The sequence below is a fragment of the Copadichromis virginalis genome, linkage group LG17, assembly GCF_057382275.1.
Source record: "Copadichromis virginalis isolate Kocher_CV1m ecotype Utaka linkage group LG17, C_Virginalis_male_GT1.1, whole genome shotgun sequence".
Lineage (NCBI taxonomy): Eukaryota > Metazoa > Chordata > Actinopteri > Cichliformes > Cichlidae > Copadichromis > Copadichromis virginalis.
In genome coordinates, this window is record NC_140634.1 from 12,365,029 (window position 1) to 12,382,447 (window position 17,419).

A 17,419-nucleotide genomic window follows, 5' to 3' on the forward strand; every position below is an offset into this window, starting at 1 on the left:
CGGGCCCAGAGGCCAGTATGCAACATGGACCCAAGCACAGATACAGACACGGACAACAGAAACTCAGTTTTAACAAGACTTTATTTACAGATGTAAACTTGTACACAAAGGAAAATGTGCGTGGGGAAACTTGTCATGTGTATGGTCTTACATTTTGTGTGCTATGCGTGTAATGCATACATTGTGTTCTGGCCACAAGAAGCTTCCACTCCCAAGTGGTAAATCCAGGCTCGGCTCTTCTTTAGGCAGTCTTCTTCAGAGAGATTGGCTGTGGCTCAGGATATAGAGCAGGTTGTGCAAAAAGTTGCTGGTTATATGGTAAATGGTAAATGGCCTGTATTTATATAGCGCTTTTACTAGTCCCTAAGGACCCCAAAGTGCTTTACATATCCAGTCATTCACCCATTCACACACACATTCACACACTGGTGATGGCAGCTACGTGCAAATCGGTCGTCTGACCTGGGTATAGGGGCGAAAGACTATTCTTTTGGAGGCACTATATCCTTGGTGCCTCCAAGCTGCCTGATGACGTGTGGACAAGGAACCGAATCTTGAGTTGCTCAAGATGCACACTGGATTGTGGGTCTGTTCATGAATATTAGACACAGAGCTTGAATAATAGTACCCTATGAATGTATGTTGGATTGGGTGAGTGAGGCTTGTAGTAAAAAGCCCTTTAAATATTCAGAAAAAGAAAAATGCTGTGTTATATAAGTGTAAAACTAAAGTTAGTTCAAAGTTAGTGCAAGACAGAAGTGCAAATGCATTAATAAATAATATGTACCATTTAAATCTAAGAAAAACAGCTTCATTGGTAGGAATCATTTCCTAAAGCATTCTTTATGGCAGCGAGGTTGAATCGATCTCAGAGAAACGGGGCTCTGCTGCCTCAACAGTGTGGAGTGGAGCAGGTGTGATGGGTTGTCCTTGATGGAGAGCCGTTTGTTCAGTGACCTCCTGTCCCTCACTGAGTCAAACGCCTCCACATTCTGACCAATGATATCGCAGTTTTTTTCCTCAGAAAGTCAACTCCCATCTCTTTAGTCTTGCTAACATTCAGAAGGTGGTGACAGCCATCCTGAGCAGCTTCTCACTCAGAAGAAGTAGCTGAATGGAATTAAAGCACCGGAGAAATTTAAAAAAACATGATTCTAACAATGCCACCTGTACCATCCAGGTGAGAGTGAGTACACTGCAACAGCTGGATAACAGCATTCTCACCACTTCAAGAAGAAGGTTAAGCAAACTGAAGAAGGTCAAAACTTTATGCCATGTTGTCGATTAGGCTCAACTGTGTGGCAACACTGGACCATGTGCCTATTGATCCAAAAGAAGAGAGGGTGTACAGCCTGTTTATTTAACAACTGATAACTTTATTAAGCAAGTGTGTGTGTGTGTGTGTGTGTGTGTGTGTGTGTGTGTGTGTGTGTGTGTGTGTGTGTGTGTGTGTGTGTGTGTGTGTGTGCACATGTGGGTAGCAGGATATAAAATGTGACCTCTCCATCTCTACACAGCTCTTTTGGAAGCTCGAGTGTGACAGTGTGTAAGAGAGTCGTCCCAGGCCTTTACCATGAAGACCTGCGTGCTGTTATCACTGCTGCTGGCGTTGGGTTGTGTGACCATCAATGGTGCACCAGTGGAGCATGGTGGCATGGAGCCAGGCTCATGTGAAGACGCATCAACAAAAGCAGCTGCTGAACTGGCTCTTACCAAAATCAACCAGAACAGGAAGGAGGGCTACGTCTTCAGCCTGCACCACCTGTCCAACGCCCACATAAAGAGCCATGTAAGCCATGCTGCTGAGCTTGCAGTATTATTACTGTGTGATAGACCAGTGCTGTTTAGGGTGGAATTACTTTCTAACAAAGTGCCAGATTTGGTGAAACAGAAATTAATCACATTCATTTTTTATGACAGTAAGTCCGGCTGTTTACTGAATGCATGATGCTTGGAAACCGTCATAAATAGTGTTTGTGTTTTGCAGACACTACCTGGCTTAAAATGGTCAAAATAAAAACAAGAAAAACAAATTTAGGTGACTTGTGTGAAAGTTTAGGAGGTACCATGAATCACTGGAAGTGACCAAGTGAAAGCTGTTAAATTCAATTACATTTTTATTGACTGTAAACATTGCTTGATAAAGTGTGTGCGTGTGTGTGTGTGCATGCATTACAGGGAGAGAATGGTGTGGTCTTCTACCTCACTCTGGATGTTGTGGAGACCGACTGCAGTGTTCTCAGCTGGAAGGACTGGAAGAGCTGTGACATTCGTCCAAGGGAAAATATCAAGGTTAGAGCACACGCACACGCACACACACACAAACAAAAAAAAAAAACACAAACAAAAACATTCCTGACTTGCATTGCAATTGCACACACCTGCTGCTATATATATATTTTTAGTATTTCTTTTAGCACTATTTATATTATTATATTACTATTTATTACTTTATTGTTAGGGCTGTTTTTGTTGTGCATCTGCACCTTATTGTTGTCAATGTCTACGCATGGGACAGTGTGAAACGTAATTTCAATTCCTTTGTATGGCAAGTACATTTGAAGAAATTGACAAATAAAAGTATTCTATTCTATTCTATTCTAAGTGCGCACACACAGAGAACGCAGCAAGGCTTTCTTAAAATCCTCAAATCTTTCTGTTTCAGCGTAGTGATCATCTTGGGTTTTTGTTCCCTAAGCATTAGTTCAGAAGTTGGAAGGGGAATAAAGTAATTTGGTGTGTTGATATATTGTATTTGTGTTTGCAGGTATATGGACAGTGCAAAGCTGCTATCTTCATCAATAAGGTGCATAGAGTGGAGCGCCTCTACAAATACAGCTGTGTTATCAGACCAGGTATGAAAAATATTACATATATATGAAAAAAGGAGTTGCGATTTTTAACGATCATATCTATGATGACAACCAGTTCTACATATACAGCAGCATACTTTATGGAGGAAAAATAAAAACAGGCTGCACCTTATGAGACAATTTGGTGGCAGGTAGCTCCATGCCCTCCTGGGTTTTAATTGCACCTTAGAACACACATGCATCAACACTACAATGAGCGGGTGGAGGGAGGTTTGGAGTCTTCTCTCACCCCCATTCTCTGCGGCCTGCTGGAGCAGGGGGGCTAGGAGGAGTTGGCCGTCCGACTGCGGTCTGGAGTGTGGGGCCTCCCTGCTGCTGCGGAGTCGGGGCGGTCTGCCTCCCCCCACCGCAGGGAAAAGGGTAACACCACCTGGGTCTGGGTGCAGTTCCCCCCTCCAGGGGCAAGGGTACCTAGACCCGGTTCGTAGAGTACGCTTGGGGAGTGTGATCATGTGTACAGCGTCTCTTTATGTCTGTCTCCACGTTGGTTGAGTGTGGAGTAAGTGCATATGAGAGCATGAGGGTGGGAATGGATGTTTGTGTCTGTGTGTGCCTGTATGTCTGTGTCTATATGTCAGGTTGGGTATCAGACGCCACCTCTCTGGGGACATCTCGGGCCCTCCAAGGTTTGGAGGCCTATCTCCACCCACCACCACTTCCCCTGCCAGTGGCGGACTCCCTCAGACATCGGTGCGTTGGTGGTTCTTTGTGTCTGGGGATGGGCGTCCGGGTACACACCGGCTCACTCCTTGGCGGCCGCTTATCGGGGCCTGGAGCCTGGGGCTCGCTCGGGCCACTTCGGAGGTGGGGTGCCCCCGGCCTCTCGGCCTGGGGCTCGGTCACTCAGGCACAGCTGGCTGCCGGCGGAGCTCACGGGCGCGTCACTGCAACTCCCCCTGGCTTCTGCTCCGCGGCTGCTGAGTGAGCCCTCATCTGGGACTCTCCTCAGCTCTTACTGGGACAGTGGCGCGGCTGCCCCTCTGTTGGTCTTCCTTGGTCTCTTGTGTTCTGGGGGCCTCTGGATGTCTGAAGTTTTGATCTCCTCCATACCTGCTTCATACCCTGGAGGACGGGGCTGTGGCTCCCCTCACTCCCTAGCAGATCGTTACATGGAGAAACCTTTGGAATGCAAGCATGCTGATCCACACAGGTATGCACACAGGTGTACACACGGGTATTCACAGACGCGGACTACAGCTTTCTTGGCTGCTGCCTCAAAGCACATTGTGCGCTGTCTATCTTGCGTGCTGCACAATATCGTTTATTATTTAGTATCTACTGATATCTACTGCTAGCTAGTTTATTGTGATGGTGCCGTTTTTTTTTATTATGTTGCTCTTTGTTGTTTGCTCTCTCTTCTGTTTTTTTTCTCCATACAGGTGACCCAGGTGTTTTGTTTTTTTTGTTGTTGTTGTTTTTTTTCTTTCTTCCCCCCTTCTCACCGGGTCACCTGAACAACTGAAAATAAAATAAATACATAATTATAATAAAGGTCAATCAAATGGACCAATATGGCAAGGCCATGATGATCCACTTGGTAAAATAAATCCGCTTGGCATCTTTCTTGGCCTTAAGACAACAATTCTGATGGCTAAAGATCCAAACGGGACACAAAAAAAAAAAAAAAAAAAAAAAAGAGACAATTTGGTGAAATTACAGGTTTCGTGCAGCACCAACATGTAAAACCACTTTTTTGTTCTGCTCAATTCCTGCAGGTAGGGTGCATGAGAGCTGTCCCGGCTGTCCATATTTACCTCGCAATAATGAGGAAGCTGAAGTTCAGAAGACTGTGACCAAGTCTCTGGAGAAATTCCACAACCAGAGCAGGCTGGCCAATCGGTTCACTCTGCTCAAAATCTCCCGTGCTACTGCACAGGTCAGATTACCACATATCCAAAAGAAACATCAAGATATGTGACATAGAAACATGCTATCTAACCAAATACTTACTGGCTTACTTAGGCCAGGAAGTAAAACATCCTATAAGGTAGAGGTGGGAATCACCATACATCCCACGATACGATATTATCACAATACTTAACACACGATACGATATTATTGCAATTTTTAAAAATATTTTGCGATATTCAGATTCTGTACATAAAGGTAAACTTTATCAATATTCATTATATCTAATATCAAAGTCTCGCACTCAGTCTTTCTCTCATTTCAGTCAGTTTTATTGTTGACAAACTGAACGGTTTGTATTACAGTCTAGTCCAACTTAACTGAATGCAACCATCTGGTACAATTATAGCTATTCTGAACTATGCAATTTGTAAAAACTATGCAGCCCCTTCAGCAACTGAAGAACTTGAAAGTAAATTAAAACAAAATATAATTTTACATTAAATAAAAAAGTTTTAAACTGAATTAAAATAAAACATGTCTTAAATTAAAATAAGTAAACTGTCATGTTTATTGCTGCCAAAAAAAAAGTTAAACACATTTGGACATTGAAGGAATGTCAGGATTCTTGCTCAGAAAAAGGAGCTGATCAACATGCTCTGAAGTCAGAGCACAAAAACTTTTTTTGTAACAAAATATCGATTTCTGCTGTCCCTGTATCGATACATTATTAGCAAACAAAATATCACGATACTACACAGTATCGATTTTTTCCCCCACCCCTACTATAAGGACACCCAGAACCTTACATGCAATGTCTGCAGTTAAACACTATAGCTGATTGCCCCCCCCCCCCCCATCCTAGATGTGTAGGGGAGGAACAGAAAAATCTCTAAACATACAGTTTAAGACGAGGTTTAATTTAAGTACAACAATGACAACTATTATCAAAATCAACCTAACACTGGGTGACACTGAAAAACTAGCGCATACAGTCATTACTTCTGGGCTAAACTGTTATAGTTCAGTATTGTCACTTTGTGCAAAAGGTTCACTGAAAAGCCCTCGATCAATCTGAAATGAATGAGAATATTAACAGGGATAAGAAAGATCTTTTATTCATCATGGACTCTCATTTAGATTGACATATTGTTATGCTTTTTGTGTTTGTGTTTCCAGGTTGTCGCAGGTTCAATTTACCGTGTGGAATACACCATCCAGGAGACCACCTGCCCCCACAGCACAGAAGCAGTGACGGCTGAGAACTGCCCCCCTATGGACTGCGAGTTTGCTGTGAGTCAGGAGAAAGAATTATTAGTCTCACTCATGTAAAGTTGTAGTCAGACGGGTTGATGAGATCAGTGCAGTATGGCTTTTCTGATCAGGGGGTCATTTTAGTTTTAATGCTGCAATCAAAGACCTCTGCTTTCCACTCAAAGCTCTGATCCAGTGTGTTCTAAGTTCTACTGACTAGTTTGTGACAGCAGAGGATTACTTTTTCATTCAGTATGTGTAATTGTTCCACCGTAGTAAAACCACAGGCATCCTCAATCCTCTGCTTTCTTAAGTTTTTTCTTCTTTTTCTCTTCTCAGCACAAGGGCTTCTGTAAGGCATCCCTCTTCCAGCCTCTTTTTGATGAGGAGCAAATTAATGTCGACTGTGAGCTCTATGTGCCTGAGGTAAGACTCATTAACATGTCATATCTGTATTGTTCAAATATCCTTCAGTCGCATAGGGAACAGTGTAAGTAATAAATGGTGATGGGGGACCTAAGAAGGCGCTTAGTTTCCTTATGCCTTGGGCTGGCTCTGTTTTGTAAACTCTTTATTATAGTACACTCTGTATAAAATCTCCAGGCTGCTAAGAGACAGATGATGCTCCCCCTGCTGGGTGGAGAGACTGACCACAGCCACAACGACACACACTCACACAGCCACGACCACACCAAGAGCCACTCGCATCATGGCCACAACAGGAACCAAACTGATGACCACAATCACCACCAAACACATGACCATGCCACAGGCAGTTCCCACAGGCACTGGGACCACTCCCACGACCACGGTCTGAACCACGATCATGTGCACACTCATCATGCCAAGGCACACAACAAGCACGCTGTAGGTGTGCACATCCATGAGCATGACCACGAGCTGGCTCTGGACCACGACCACAAGCACGGTCACCTACATGAACACGAGCACCACCACCATCCCCACGAGCACGAACATGAGAACACACCCCACGATGATGCAAAGGGAACAGTGATAGTCCTGCCTGCCTTGGGCCAGCCTGTGACCTTGCCTTCCTTCCCTGATGTCCCCGCCGGTGGGCCTGGAGTTGGAGTCACTCTCCCACTTAAGCCTGACCCTCAGGTTCCCGGACAGATGGAGCCCGCCATCGAGCCCTTCCCAACCTCAGTCTCTGCCCTGTGCCCCACCAAAAAGGGAGGGGATCAAGGTGTGGGGATTCTCTTTGCTAATGACCCCATGTTCAAGCCGGCTGCATAATGTGGTGTATGAAAATGTAATAAACACAGTGTGCAAAACTCATTTAATTACTGAAATATATAAATAAATAAATAAATGTGTGTGTGTGTGTGTGTGTGTGTGTGTGTGTGTGTGTGTGTGTGTGTGTGTGTGTGTGTGTGTGAGAATGGACTGGTTCTTACACCGTATAGCGTTTCCTTATGCTACCTGAGGACTCAAAGTGCTTTATAGAACTTCATTCTTATTCGACCTCATTCACTCATTCATAGAGGCACTGTTTTCTATGCTTTTACTACATAAGTGCTTTCTAACATCGACACACATTTATATTTCAAAGGAAACATCAGAGAGCAATCTGGGACAATGGGCCCATATGGGTCACAAATGGCATGTTTGCTGGGAAGGTACACTTTAGTTGAGACAAGTGGCTTTATTGTCATTCCAACCGTGTGCAGTGGTACAGTACACAGTGAAGGTGTGTGTGTATATGGGATTCTGCAGCTAGGTGCTTGGTACTTTAAAATTAGTTCGTTGCTAAGTTACATGTAATGTATTAATGCTGACATCCCTTGGTTTAGGTAATGTTTTTCTCCTTGAATCATGTATCGGTTAGTGTTAAGTGGCTTAAAAACTGAAAACATTCTGCTGAAAAGGTTAAAGTACAAAGGAAAACTGAAAAACAGAAAATTGTCCAGTAAGCCTGAGGAACTATTGCTGTAGATCAGTGGTTCTCAGACTTTTCACAGTGAGTACCACCTCATAAAATATATGGCTGTTGAAGTACCACCCTTATGATTAACATTAAAGTACAATAGTATAGGCCTATTTAACACCATATACAGTTTACATGAGACAATTTTATTTCTTATATGAAAATTATTTATTTTAACTGTCATAAAGAGGACGTGACAAGTGATAATAATAACAACTGTACTGCATTAAAACATTCACAGCAGGTGGGATATCTTTAAGTGATGACGTATGAACCCTACTACCGGCTCCAAACTACTCTGGGTTTATTAAGGCTGTTGTGTTTTTAACATATTTTAATGCTTTGTATTTTGTTCTATTTAATCTGAACAAGCGTTTATTTACAGTGGCAGCAAAATGACAATAAATCCCCGTGCACTTCCATGACTCCCGTGTCGTGTCTTCTTCTCCAAAGTCCATGCTCAGTGCTCTCCACTCCCGTGTGTCCCCACACCCCGTGCTTGCTGCCCTGCGGTGTTCCACGCTCCTCCTGAGGGGAAATAACAGAGGCAGCCATCAAGACACTTAATTCCAGTAGGCATACACTCACAGACGCTAGATGACTGACGTGGAGTCTCACACAACAATCCAGCGCCAAAGAGCGCTCAGCCAAACTGTTAAATAGCTCCCAGACAAGGCTTGATCAGGTGTGTGTGATTCTCCTCCGCAGGTGTGGCCTGGCTGACACACCCACCAGGCCTGAAGAACGGGTGCTCTGCCACATACACACACACACACACACACACCTATACACAAACATAGAACAGCAGCACCAAAAATACACATGTCCGTATTTTGATTCAAAAACATTTTTCATATTACTGTAGTTTAGTAGGATTATGACTTTTACTGAAGTAAAGCAGTACGAGTTCAAACTATTTTCAGACACTCACACGGTGCTGATGTTCATGTAATGCATCTGTTCTAGCACAGCAGGCTGCACAAGAGCATGCAGAGTGTTTGCTAATGTGACAAAAACGATTAGGAAAAAAGTGAGTCAACCTCTAATTCACATTTCAGGAAACACTCCAACAGAAATATTTACAGAAGATAAAAGTATATCCAAAACTCTTTGATCGATTCCTGCAGCATAACTCAAACTTTTTCTAAACTCAACTAATAGATAGATTTCTTCATTTTGAAAAAAGAAATCAAATGAACAAAAAGCACAGCTAAAGAGCACACACTCCACTGTTGCTAGCCCATTAAGTTTTATATGATACCACTGACATGAGCTTTTTAGATTTGCCAGTTACAGTTACTATGAGGAAGTATGAACTGGCACACATAAAATAAAAAGAAGAATCAGCAGCAGAGAAGTGGCTTACACTGATGGAGTGCTTTGCAAATGGCCCTCACTTTCTTTTAAGCTTCGATGAGATGAGCTGAGAAGAGTTCTGCTAATCGAAAGCTCACAGGCATTCCTGTTCATCAAGACTGCGTGACTTCATTTCTTAAAGAATTTTTTTTAAAGTAATATTCAAGAACTGAAATGAGGTGTGCAGTGAGCTTTTTAATTGATTTGCCCTGTTCCCCAGTGCACTGTGACCGCTCAGTTTGTCTGAGCCAGTCATTGGCCTGCAGAGCAGCCGATAGCAGCTGTTTGTTCATCCTTTCAGGAAGAGGAGAAAGTCCAGCATCAGTCTCACATGTGTCTCTCACAACTCTTTGTGTAAAAACTGGGATTACTTATTAGGTCCTGCAAAAGAAGATTTCCAGGTCAATGCATGTTTCAGTTTCATTATTAAATGATCTGCCAGCATAAGATTTAGTAATTCAAGTAGGTGGGATTTTTTGTTTTATTAGGACCAGTCTGTATGTGTGTTAGATGAGGATGAGTGTGTACCTGCTGGTCGTATGTTTGGCTTTGCTGCCCCAGGGAGGGGAGGCCTCGGACCCTCCAGGCTGCATGAGCCCTGATGCAGTGCGAGTGGCAGAAGAGGCGTTGGAACAGATCAACCAGGACAGGAAAATTGGATACATCTGGAGCCTCAACAGGCTCTATGATCTGCCTCACACTCCAGAACAGGTCAGGGTGAATTATGCATATGCATGCACAAAGACATGATCATGCAACAAAGGCATGCTGCAACATATTGACCAGCAGCCATATTGTTTTTATGTTAGAAAAGTCACAAAAGGAAGAAAGAAAATAGAGTTGCTTATTTATGAATGTGTCCAGGGGAAAGATGGATCTCTGTACAAACTAACCATCGATGTCATGGAGACCAAATGCCACATCACCAGTGGAAAACCGTGGAAACAATGTGAAGTCAGAAATATTGGGAATGTTCCAGTAAGTACCAAGCAATGCACATGTCACAGAACACATTATAATCTGAGACGATGTTTGAAAGTGAATATGTCAAAGATAAAAACCTGAAATGTTTACTGGTCTATATTACCATGCCTGATATTTGAATGTATGCAAACTTTGGGCCGCACATTTTTCATGCAAATTGTGGAGGCAGAGGAAAAAATATCTTTAAAAATATGATTTGTGATTGGATTGACCCAGGTCTTCAAAATGAAAAATATGCACACATAACTACATTATAACTAGCATCTTGAAACTCCAGCATTTTTGACACTATTTGCACAGGACAATCAGGACAAAAATGATATTTTTGTGATATAAATTGTTATAATCCGGCATCAAAATTAAAGGAAATTTTCATTTTCTTTATTTTTGTAACCAAGAATGTAATGTTAAAAAGTATTCTACATGCTTTATTTTATAGTGTTAGAGTCACCTCAGCACAACTATTGGCGCTGTACAAATAAACTGATCTGAAAAACTTGAATTCAAAATGAGAGTTTGAATGGTGGATTTTTTACCGGCCAATACTTTGACATTTTTTGACATATCTGTCCCAAGTTATAGATCCTGATTCATTTCACAATACCAGACTGACAAAAAATATTTAGGTCTTTTTTAAGTAAAGCTGTATAAAATTATCAGAAAATTTGACTTAAAATACCAGAAGTTGCAGCGACAACCTTTTCAGAGTTTTAATACAGTGAGTCTTCTGTTGTCTTTGTTTTACAAAGCACTGCATTGTAATGCATACATTCATATGTTCTGCATGTATGAGCTTAGTAAAGTGTAAATAGATAATTTTTTTTATGAATGTATGAAATTTCTTAGCTGCTGTGGTTCACCTCTTACACGTACATGTGTCTTTAGCTACTGTATAAATGTGTTTGTGTATTTCAGGTGTATGGAGAGTGTCAAGTATCTGCCTATGTTCACACTCAAGTCAAACTACAAAGCTACTCCTGTACAATTCGTGAAGGTAGATCAAAGCATCACTGAGACTCTTCTGTATTTTTGTCAACTTCACTGTATAAAACAGAAAATTATTTACAGCGTCTTAGCCACAGAAAGCAATCAGACTCTGTTTTGTTCACACAACAGTTCCAACACTGTTACATTTCTATCACCTACATCTGTCTTTTTATCTAAAGCCCTCCCTCATGTAGGAACAACTCTGCATTTTTTTTTTCAACAAATTAGCAAGACGGTGAGAAGATTCTCTGATCAAAAAACCTCAAAGAGGAAGAGTTTTCAGAATATGAGTTTGTTGTCTTTGGTGAACAGGACAGTGCAGACATTAGAGAGTGAAGTGGGGGCAGACTGAAGAATAATGACACACAGGAAATGGTGTGGGGGCAGAGAGTCAGACCCAGACCCGTGCAGTGAGGACTCTAGCCTTCAGTACTAACCAGGTGCTACAGCAGCACCTGAGCCAGCTCGATATAAACCTGTCAGGAACTAGCAAAGCTAAAAATACTGATGCACAAACATGATAAAAGGGGTGATAGTTACACTCGCAGTAGCACAGGAACAGAGCAGGAGAGGGAGAGAAAGAGAGCCAGGGTTGTTGCAAGAGACAACATCGTCACATTAGAAAGGTATAGTAATGAAACTGAGTGACACCAAGAAAAGAAGCAAAATCTGGAACCATTTCAATTTTATTGACAATACAAAGGCAGAGTGTAGAGTCTGCAAGAGAAGGATATCATATAGAGCCGGCTCCACAAACAACCTGCGCAGGCGGCTGAGAACTGTCCACCCATCAGTGCAATGGAAGGAACTGGGTGTGAGTGGAGCCCTCCAGTGGTTCACCACAAGACAGAACTCAATTGATAAAGACCTGGCAAAAATGACTGCACTTGATTTTCAACCATTTCCAGTTGTGGATGTTAAAGGATTCAGAAAGAATATTCATGCACTGAATCCTGTGTATGCAATTCCAACCAGGAAAACCCTCTCCCAAAAAATCATCCCAGGCCTATATGACAGAGAATGTGCATTTTCTTTTGTTTTGCATATTCATTTATATGTTATTGTGTTGTTGTTTGCATTTTATGACAACAATTTTATATTGTTGTTGATAATAAATTAATTAAAGCAACAAAACAACCTGAAAAGCCGGGTGGGAGCCGAAAGGGCCGGCTCTCTACAAAGAGCCGGAATTCCCATCACTAGTAAACCAGAACGGGCAGATGCATTTCTGAGGGCTGAACTATAGACTCACAAGAATCTCATCAATTTCAAGTTCCAAGAAATAAACATCAGTAGTGATAATAAACTTTGCTTAAAAAAAAAAATAAAAAACTTGACCCATATCTTGATAATGACAGATTTTTCTTTTTCTATTAAATTTTAGTAAATCTCACTTTTATTAAGAAATTGGCTCTAACAGAGGTAAATAACCCATATGAAACATGGATGTGGTCTGTCTTGGTTGACATAGGGATAAAGTAAACATCTATTAAGGGTTCAATTTCTATGGTTGCTATAATTACAAATTAAAAAAAAAAAAAACAAAGCAAGGGTCCAACAAACCTACAAGCATAGCTGCTCTAATAACATGATCCTCTAATAATTAGAGGGTTGGTGGTTTGAGCCCTGGCTGGTTCAGTACTGTGTGCCAATCCGAAGTTGCTCCCTGTGAAGGAATGTGTATTAATGTTAGATCAATTGGGCATAAAAGTGCTTTGGCAAATATGGCTTGTATTTAAAAAGTGCTTTGTGTGCTCAGAGTAGGAAATTGTTGTTTGAGAACAATGCCATCCACCACACAAGGGTTAACAGTGTGTACTCACTAGTGAAGTAATTCCGTTTCTCTATCTTGTCTTGCTGTGGCATTCTGGATAAATCATGTATTTTCATAGAGATTTTAGAAGAACCTAAATACAATAGTCAAGCCTAGAAGTGACAAATGAGTTGATTGATTGAGACAGGATGACCCTCAGGCTTCAGAATTTTGTTTTGACCTTTGAACCTCTTGATCCTTGTGTTCAGTTCCAGCTACTGCAGTGGTGGACACGTGCCCAGACTGTCCCACGGCCGAAAATCTGAATGAGCCCATTGTCAAAGAGACGGCCAATCTCTGCCTGCAGAGGTTCAATGAGGAGAGCCGCCTGGCCAACTACTTTACTCTGGAGAACATAACGAAAGCCAGTTCACAGGTTAAGACAGAAAAAGAAATGAAAAAGAAAAAGAAACCAAACGCAGGCAGAGAGTCAGTAAAGAAACAGGTTGAATACAAATTAAGCTTATGTGTGATTTCTTCTAAGCAAGTACTTTTAGTTTTCTATTCTTTTCAAAAGACTAGACCTAATGTAAAGCTCTTAGCAATTTTATCTGACTAGTTTTGGTCATAGTTCGCTTATTTTGACCTACCTCTGTCCTAAACTAGGCTTTCATAAATATATTTTTCAGTGGGTTGTTGGTCCGTCCTACTTTGTGGAATTCACTATAGTGGAGACAGTTTGTTCAAGGGAAACAGATGTCAGTGAACTGAGCCGCTGCACACCTATGGACTGTCAGTTTGCTGTAAGTAATGAGAAAATAATGCTCTGTTTACTCACCATATGTTCATAAAACTGGACTGCTACCAGGCTGAAGCTGAAAAACTGCCAATAATCTGCTGTTGAATGTGAAACTCCTCTGACAGTGATGAAAGAATACGCATAGATATCTTAAAGACCAGTAATGCACCTTACACTCAATTTATAATTATAATATTTGTCTTAAGACTCGGTGGTTAATTTATCATGTTTAAACCTATGTTCATGTGCCTGGTCTCACCTTTGGTGTGCTCTGTGTACTGCATCCAATCTCCACTGGCTCCAAACAAAAATCCCCCAAGCTGTAAATGCAGGCTCAGCTCTCCTTGTTTTCTCTCTTCTCAGCACAGAGGCTTCTGTTCGGGCTCACATGTGGCTCGTGAGGATCAGTTTGAAATCAGAAACCCTGGTGGCAAAAGGGATGGCTTGATTCAAGATAAGAAACCTGTAGAGGTGAAATGTGAGATCTATGAACCTCAGGTACTTGTTTGAACAACACAAGACTTAAATTATAAAAAAAAAGTTCACAAATCACAAATTTGTGAACTTTAAAAAAAATAAAATAAAAAATAAAAAAAAGTTCACAAATCTTCACAGTCTATCACTGCACTTCTGATATTTTGATTGTTAAAGGGTTTTTGAAACACAGTTCGAAAATGTTGACAAATGCTTCATTGCTGAGCACCACCGCTCTCTTGACTATCTTCCGTTTTCAGGCTTCCTCTGTGGAGGCGCAGGCTCACGCAAAAGCAGGCAGTGTGCACACTGAACACCAGCAGCATAACCACACTCACCTGCATCCCCATGAGCACCTCCACTCAGACTCACCCAGCCCAGACATTACACTCTCCGTGTCTCAGAACCTTGGGACTGTGGTGAATCAGCCTGCCTCTCCCAGAGCTTCACCAGCAGGCAGCTCCTGCCCCGGACCCCGCAGACACAATCTGGGTTTACGGAATCTCAGGCTCTGATTGGTTGAACCTTCAGTACTCAGTCCAGAGATTGCTTTTAACCATATTGCAATTAGTTCAAGACAAGAAATGGTAACTAAAACCTTGCAATTAATACAGAAAAAAAATCTGTCTTTACTGTTCATTGATCATTTAAATAAAGTATTTATCACAGCTGGAAGTTGTATAATTTATTTCTATCAGTTTAGCAAATCGGTACTTTACCTAATCAAATAATGACCCCACTGTAGCAACTTCTTGGACACATTTTATTTTTAAAAAGTAACTCTTCTCATTTTAAGCTACATATTACTTTTGGGGGGGTTGTTTTATTTATTTATTTTACTTTATTATTTTGCAGGGGGGTATGTATGACCTCATTATTTGTTGATTTGGCCAGTTTAGCCTATTTGTAGGCTAAACAGCATAAGTTAACAAACTTATCAAGAGGCTATCACGTTTTTGATTGGCTCTCATCATATCTAAATGATAGATGTTTTTTTGTTTCCATTACCAGTTTTAGATCTGCAGACTTAAGCTTTTGAATACATGTTGGAGAGCCCAAAGCACACAAAATAGCTAGCTCTGAAATGAATTAGAAATACACCAACCCTCAGCACTTCCCAGACAGATCGGCAGTATTTAAGGCCATTCCATTGGGGGGAGAGGAGGGAGGGTGTGCATGACGTCTGCAGGATCAGATATTCCAGATAAAACCTACACTCTCAAGGACAACTTGCCGTGGTCGTATAGTGGTTAGTACTCTGCGTTGTGGCCGCAGCAACCCCGGTTCGAATCCGGGCCACGGCATAACTACTTTCTCCAGACATTAAGCTCCCAAGTTGGAAATGCAGAATCAGATCTGCTTGTTTTCTCTCTTCTCACAGAGGCTTCACACGTGGCTCATGAGAATAAGTTTGAAATCAGAAACCCTGGCGGCAAAAGGGGCATTTCGTTTCAAGATAAGAAACCTGTAGAGGTGAAATGTGATATCTATTGGTGCTGAACAGAGACAAGACAGAAAGATTTGCTGTTGGTCCAAAAACACAGAGACAAAACTTTTGTTTCCATATTTATCATCCCTTTCTCTGAAACACAGTAAGCAAGTCAGGAATGTTGGTATCTCGCGGTAACTCGCGATATCCTGCCTGCTCTAATGTAAAATTCTTGTGTTCTAAATCCCATAGTACTACATAAAAATTGGGAATTCTCATGGTTTTGAAAATTAATTATATTCATTATGCATATTTCAAAATTGTATACTTTATATTAGCCTACTAGATCATTATTACGATCCATTAATGAGTAATATACATTGAAACATTTAGCAGCAGAGTTGTATTTAAAACCAATAATCTGCATCTACAAAAGCATTAGCTACTTAAGCTTTTGAACACATGTTGGAGAGCCCATAGCACAAATAATATCTAGCTCTGAAATGCATTAGAAATACACCAACCCTCAGCACTTCCCAGACCGATCGGCGGTATCTCAGGCCATTCCGTTGGGGGGCTGGTGACGTCTATGGGATCAAATATTGCGGGTTAAATTGGCGTACTGAGGACAGCTCGCCGTGATCGTATAGTGGTTAGTACTCTGCGTTGTGGCCGCAGCAACCCCGGTTCGAATCCGGGTCACGGCAGTTTTTGCCAAAGTGCTTTTGTAAGAGTATGAAATCCATTACTGGTCGTATAGATATTACCAATAATTATATCTCTATACGTAGGTTTTTGTAACTTTTTTCTCTCTTTTTTGTATAGCGAGTATATACCAGTAGGGATGACACGAACACAGTGAATAGATAGAGTGGCTGCAATAAGTGTGTACATATTTCCGCCTACTCCATTTCGTACTCGGTGATTGAGTTCTTACTTCACGTGAGATTTTGTTTGAGCACATACGTGTGTATGTCTATGAATATATATGTGTGTGTGTGTACACGTAGTATGTGCGCATATGTGTATGTCTATATATGGCTTTGTTTTACGAAAAAGTAAAACGTAATGTAATCATCGTCATCATCAGCTGTTTATCTATGAATATAACACTTTCTTCGGTGTGTGTGTGTGTGTGTATGTACCATTACACACACATACACAATCAGTTTACAAATGTATTGTAACTAATACAACCTTTAAAAAAGTTTTCTTCATGCTGTCATATCAGACAGCAAATTCTTTCTTTTTAGACAGTTTTAGGCTCTTGGCTGACTCGTGATGCCCACAACAGGAGAGCACTGCAGTCATCTGTGGTGAAAGTTTCGTGTGCCGTTAAGGCGGAAGCACACAGTGTGCACTGTGACAGAATGTAGGCCGGTTCAGGAGAAGAATAAACCTGGCAGACTGCCATCTCATGTAGAAATACAAATTGATATACTCATTTATAAAAGAGGCTTCTGGCTGCCAAGAACAACATGTGGTTATTTTTATCTGTCAAATGCTTTGCTACCACATCTGTGTTGACAGTTGTGTTAAAACAGACATCAACAGCCTACATAAATTGTGTTTTCTAACACATTAAAAAGATGTATGAGATGCAAAAATCACACTGGAAATAACAAGCCATACTATTCAAAACTACTGGTTTCTTCTTAATAGAAGACAAGGAAACTGAGCTAATTCTCCTCTTATTTCTGTTAACCAATCCAGT

General features: G+C 41.3%; 2 protein-coding genes and 2 non-coding genes across 5 annotated transcripts; all 4 read left to right on the top strand.

The window, feature by feature from the left end:
• The first annotated feature begins 1,502 nt into the window (after window positions 1-1,502).
• LOC146689053 (fetuin-B-like) lies at window positions 1,503-8,348 on the top strand. Its single transcript, XM_085436197.1, has 7 exons — window positions 1,503-1,789; window positions 2,179-2,292; window positions 2,768-2,855; window positions 4,589-4,749; window positions 5,901-6,014; window positions 6,315-6,401; window positions 6,579-8,348. Exons 1-7 carry the CDS (start codon window positions 1,574-1,576, stop codon window positions 7,230-7,232), a joined length of 1,434 nt encoding a protein of 477 aa, XP_085292323.1. The 5' UTR covers window positions 1,503-1,573; the 3' UTR covers window positions 7,233-8,348.
• Window positions 8,349-9,570: 1,222 nt separating this feature from the next.
• LOC146689054 (fetuin-B) lies at window positions 9,571-14,944 on the top strand. 2 transcript variants are annotated; one of them, XM_085437062.1, is made up of 8 exons: window positions 9,571-9,680; window positions 9,768-9,990; window positions 10,144-10,257; window positions 11,179-11,257; window positions 13,273-13,439; window positions 13,693-13,806; window positions 14,166-14,300; window positions 14,537-14,944. In XM_085437062.1, exons 2-8 carry the CDS (start codon window positions 9,790-9,792, stop codon window positions 14,789-14,791), a joined length of 1,065 nt encoding a protein of 354 aa, XP_085293188.1. In that variant the 5' UTR covers window positions 9,571-9,680; window positions 9,768-9,789; the 3' UTR covers window positions 14,792-14,944. The 2 variants fall into 2 exon arrangements, with proteins under 2 accessions (XP_085293188.1, XP_085293187.1); XM_085437061.1 differs by having other exon boundaries at window positions 9,571-9,990.
• A 564-nt stretch (window positions 14,945-15,508) lies between these two features.
• On the top strand, window positions 15,509-15,580 carry trnah-gug (transfer RNA histidin (anticodon GUG)). Its single transcript has one exon. It is a non-coding gene; the product is annotated as a tRNA-His (tRNA).
• Window positions 15,581-16,340: 760 nt separating this feature from the next.
• Window positions 16,341-16,412, top strand: trnah-gug (transfer RNA histidin (anticodon GUG)). The gene has a single exon. It is a non-coding gene; the product is annotated as a tRNA-His (tRNA).
• The last annotated feature ends 1,007 nt before the right edge of the window (window positions 16,413-17,419 follow it).

What these genes read in the sequence shown, in the direction of transcription:
- LOC146689053 (XM_085436197.1), top strand. Translation starts at nt 1,574, where the DNA reads ATGAAGACCTGCGTGCTGTTATCACTGCTGCTGGCGTTGGGTTGTGTG. An exon ending in ACGCCCACATAAAGAGCCAT is followed by an intron (nt 1,790 to 2,178) that starts GTAAGCCATGCT and finishes CATGCATTACAG; the next exon opens with GGAGAGAATGGTGTGGTCTT. An exon ending in CAGCTGTGTTATCAGACCAG is followed by an intron (nt 2,856 to 4,588) that starts GTATGAAAAATA and finishes CAATTCCTGCAG; the next exon opens with GTAGGGTGCATGAGAGCTGT.
- LOC146689054 (XM_085437061.1), top strand. Translation starts at nt 9,790, where the DNA reads ATGAGGATGAGTGTGTACCTGCTGGTCGTATGTTTGGCTTTGCTGCCC. An exon ending in GAAATATTGGGAATGTTCCA is followed by an intron (nt 10,258 to 11,178) that starts GTAAGTACCAAG and finishes TGTGTATTTCAG; the next exon opens with GTGTATGGAGAGTGTCAAGT. An exon ending in TAACGAAAGCCAGTTCACAG is followed by an intron (nt 13,440 to 13,692) that starts GTTAAGACAGAA and finishes TATATTTTTCAG; the next exon opens with TGGGTTGTTGGTCCGTCCTA.